This window comes from Nanorana parkeri, unplaced genomic scaffold (assembly GCF_000935625.1).
Source record: "Nanorana parkeri isolate BGI_ZX_2015 unplaced genomic scaffold, ASM93562v1 scaffold55, whole genome shotgun sequence".
In the NCBI taxonomy this organism is placed as follows: Eukaryota; Metazoa; Chordata; class Amphibia; order Anura; family Dicroglossidae; genus Nanorana; species Nanorana parkeri.
The window spans coordinates 2,861,807-2,866,029 of NW_017306323.1; the positions used below are offsets into that span (position 1 = coordinate 2,861,807).

The 4,223-nt window shown below is 40.0% G+C and overlaps 1 protein-coding gene across 1 annotated transcript in view; it reads right to left on the reverse strand.

The window, feature by feature from the left end:
• Window positions 1-301: 301 nt before the first annotated feature.
• The window catches only part of LOC108804351 (keratin, type I cytoskeletal 14-like), a 25,792-nt gene continuing 21,870 nt past the window's right edge, over window positions 302-4,223 (reverse strand). The window contains exons 5-6 of the mRNA XM_018576059.1: window positions 1,008-1,133; window positions 302-520 (exon numbers count right to left, since the gene is read on the reverse strand). Of these exons, the coding sequence (XP_018431561.1) occupies window positions 302-520; window positions 1,008-1,133 (345 nt within the window). The remainder of the gene's footprint in view (window positions 521-1,007; window positions 1,134-4,223) is intronic.

Consider the following 4,223-nt stretch of genomic DNA (forward strand, 5'->3'; position numbering starts at 1 on the left):
TAAACTAAAAATTAGAGTTACACTTTAATTTTAGAAAACACTTAAGAATCTGGCTTGACCTTTATAGTTATTTAAATTTAAACTTCAATTATTTTTCGCTATAAGTAAAAACAAACTTCTGACCTCTTGGAATGCCCAAGTGAACTTTACTTTTCTACTGAAGATTGAAATGTTGGTGTTGGGTGGAAGTTTGTTTTACTGATGTTAAAAGCAATCTTTGTGAGTGACGGCTGACTCTACTTACAGTAGTTCCATTGAAGATAGAATTAGAACCAGTACATATGCTATGCTCATGATACACTTACCCTTCTTCTTCTAGAAGTGTACGGTACATGTCTATCTCATTCTCCAGCTTGTTCCTGATGTCCAGCAGAAGCTTGTACTCTCGTGACTGGGTTTCCAAGTCATTTCGGAGGTGACCCAGCTGATCCTCTAGGCCTGTTATCTTGTCTTGAATTTGGGCCAGCTGATCACAGTATCGATCCTCCGTCTCTTCCAATGAGTTCTCTAAGGAGTTTTTCTATTTGAGGGAACATTTATGAGAAATAACCTCACAGCCCATCACCAACACACCAAGGCTATAATCTTTAGTCTAAATAGGATGCTTAAAAGTAAGTATAAAAATCTATTTTATCCACATCCAAGTCCTATAGAAACACAATTTAAGCCAGTAATGGATTCATTTATCGGAGCAGTAAAAGTTTATGTGAAGCTATCATCAATATCTAAAACCTTCTTGATATCAACCCAGTGTTATACTATACGAGGCCATTGATCTAGCTAAGCTGGCTGGCAAGGGGCCCTGGATCACAAGACTGGCTAAACGCAATTGCTTGGTACAGGCTCAGCCTCCACACACCAGGAGCAGGGCAGCAATTCAACCAAGCCACCGCAGCCACACCTCATCTGGCAAAGTTTGCAATCACTCTCCCATCACGGGTGTTTGTGTCAGTAACAGGACAAGCAAAGGGTGCTAAACGTATACAACATAGGGGTTAATACTCTACCATTGCAAGCTGTGTCTGCAGTTCTATCTCCATATTCTGCATAGTACGTCTCAGATCCATAACGTCACTCTTGACTGATTCAATCTGTTCACTGCTATGAGATATCTCAGAATTCAGCTCGGAGACCTAAAACACAATGTACACAAAAAAAAACAAGAACGGATGGATTTTTTCTTGTGTAACACAAATTGGAAGACCAAAAATCCCAGGTATAAAGCTGAGATGAGGACATGTAAGGAAAAATATAATGTGACATCATGGGGGTGATTTACTAACCTAAACACACACACACACACACCAGGTGCGTGTGATTTTCACACAGCAAAACATATTTATCAACCAAAAAGTCTCTAAAAGCATATTTCCACTAATGCCATATATGGAAAAATCATGCACATGATGCATATATAATGCTGCTTCACAGTTTAGACAAAAATGGTTAGCTCATGCATTTACATTCCTTGCATTCATCAACGCAAACAACACAACATAGAGCTAATTTACACAACATCACCTTGCAATTCATGCTTGGCTTTGCACAACACACCTGCTGGGTGTGTACACATTACAAAGGTGTTTAGATTCCACCCATAGATCATGCTGGGAGGGAACACACTGCAGAGGTGTATACACGTTCGTGGTGTGTTTATAAGGTTAGTAAATCAACCCCCATGTAACTAATTTATTGTTCTGGTTGCACTAAAACACTTTAAGATAACATCTCATTGTTATGGCTAATTGTATTGTTCTTTTATTACAGGTATTTATAGTGCTTTACATGCACATTCACATAAGTTCCTGCCCTTAAGGAGCTTAAATCTAAGGTCCCTATCTCGCATGCATACATACCAGTGCCAATGTAAAGAGGAGCCAATTGACCTACCAGTATGTCTTTGGAGTGTGGGAGGAAACCGGAGTACCTGGAGGAAACCTACACAAGCACAGGGAGAACATGCAAACTCCTTACACATAGTGACCTGGCTGGGATTCCAACCAGAGACCCCCAGTGCTACAAGGCAGAAGGACTAAACTCCTCACCGACAAAGGATATCAATGCACTTTGTGTGCCTCAAATGCCTTTGTGAATCTAGCCCCCCCCCACCAGGAAGAAATGTGCCTTTAATATCAGTGTTTGAGGAAAACATATTATCAGTTAAGTCACCTTTTGGGAGTATTCTTCCTCCGCCTTTCTACGATTTTCTTCTGCCAAATGTTCATACTGAGCCCTAGTGTCATTCAAGATTTTCAGGATATTGACACCTGGAGCAGCATCCATCTGAACTGTCACATCACCAGAGACACCTTGCAAGTCCTTCATCTCCTGGACATCAATTATAAGTTAAATAATTAATAACCAATGCCCCTGGAAACAGGTCTCCAATAAATTATCTTCCATGTGAACTCTACAAGCAGTAGTAATAAAATAATTAAGCTCCTGAACATTATATAGTAACATAAGGCTTTGGTGGGTCAGCACCAGAGAAATATGTCATCTATGTACCTATGGCAGTATGAAGTCTAGTCTTATGCTACTAGTTGGCATACACTACACAAATCTGTCTAAGTATCAGCTAAAGTATTTCTCACCAATACATGTTTTTTCTTGCAGTAGGCAAGTTCTTCTCTTAGGCTCTCAATCTGGCTTTCAATGCTGGATTTGTCCAAAGTCAAGTCATCCAGAACTTTACGTAAACCATTGGCATCTGATTCCACACCTTGATATAGGCAGCGTTCACTGTCAAACCTGGAAAACACACATCATGATTATTTTCATTGCTGATTGAGAGAAAAATATTTTGGCTGAAGTATTCCTTTCGTACCTGGAACTGTTGACCATGACAACAATCTGTAATGCAGTATTCTCTCTATCACTAAATATGCAATCACTTGTATTAGTATAGTACATAAGTAAAACTTCTCATTATTGTACATACGTTAAAATGTCTTAACTAACAAAACACACAAACATTTGCAGTGAATCAATTCTGTAATTATTTTTTTTTCTTTTGGGTGAAGTGGGGCCGGGTTTTTAGTGTTGTTTGCAATCTTTGCGGGAAGTTCTCCCCAAACCTTATCACTGGCCTCCAAGTGGATCTCCGAAAGGGAGAGAGAATGAATTAAAGAGAGGAACTAGGATAGGGGTGAAAACATGCTCCATTACACTCAAAACTATAAAAGCATACAGCTTAGATCCACTTTGATGTGGAGATCACTTTAGTAAATATTTCCAAATACTTGAATTTACTGCTATAGCTGTATTCTGAAGGGCTGCCGTATCATAAATTGCCAGCAGGTGGCGCTGTGTACCTAAAAAACTAGTTTTCGTTAGCGCTCCATGATTTAATTATTTTATTCCATTTGTTGTAGCAGAAATGACACACCACAGATTTCTGCGAAGGGTTTTAGGAGTGCGAGATGAATGTTTATATATAAAAAAATATTTATTTTTAAGCCCATTTCCCACAATGCTTCACTATGTAAAGTTATGGCAAAGCTAAACTCCAGGAACGAAAACTTTAATTTAAATACATTCTTTATTAGCCACAATAAAACAATAGAAGAATATAAATTCTATTTGTGTGCACCAAAAGCCTTTGCCAACCCAGATTGCCATGCTGTTGCATAGTCTGTGCAGGCCCACTAGGCCACACCCACTACAGGTGGGGGCAGAGGCAAGACCAGTCACCCTGCACAAGGAGAGAGAGAGCAGCAGTGACCGGTCTTTATTACAGAAGAGGGCATAGACAAGACCAGTCACCCTGCACAAGGAGAGAGAGAGCAGCAGTGACCGGTCTTTATTACAGAAGGGGGCATAGACAAGACCAGTCACCTTGCACAAGGAAAGAGAGCAGCAGTGACCAGTCTTTATTACAGAAGGGGGCAGAGACAAGAGCAGTCACCCTGCACAAGGAGAGAGAGCAGCAGTGACTGACCGGTACTTATTACAGGAAGTCCAACACAAAAGCAAAGTTTTACACTGGATTACTGCACGGATCTGGAAGAAATACATAAAGCTCACCAAGATTCAAGGAATAATACACATGACTCTTGAATGTAGACAATTTTTCCTTATCCTGGAGTTCAGGGTCAAGAAAATATTTTTCCTAAATTAATTTCCTACCTGGACTTCCTGCCGGTCACAGCACTTCCTATTTCAGACTGTCAAGACTAAGCCACTGCTTTGCAATATAACAGTGTTATCAGTCTGCCATGAGT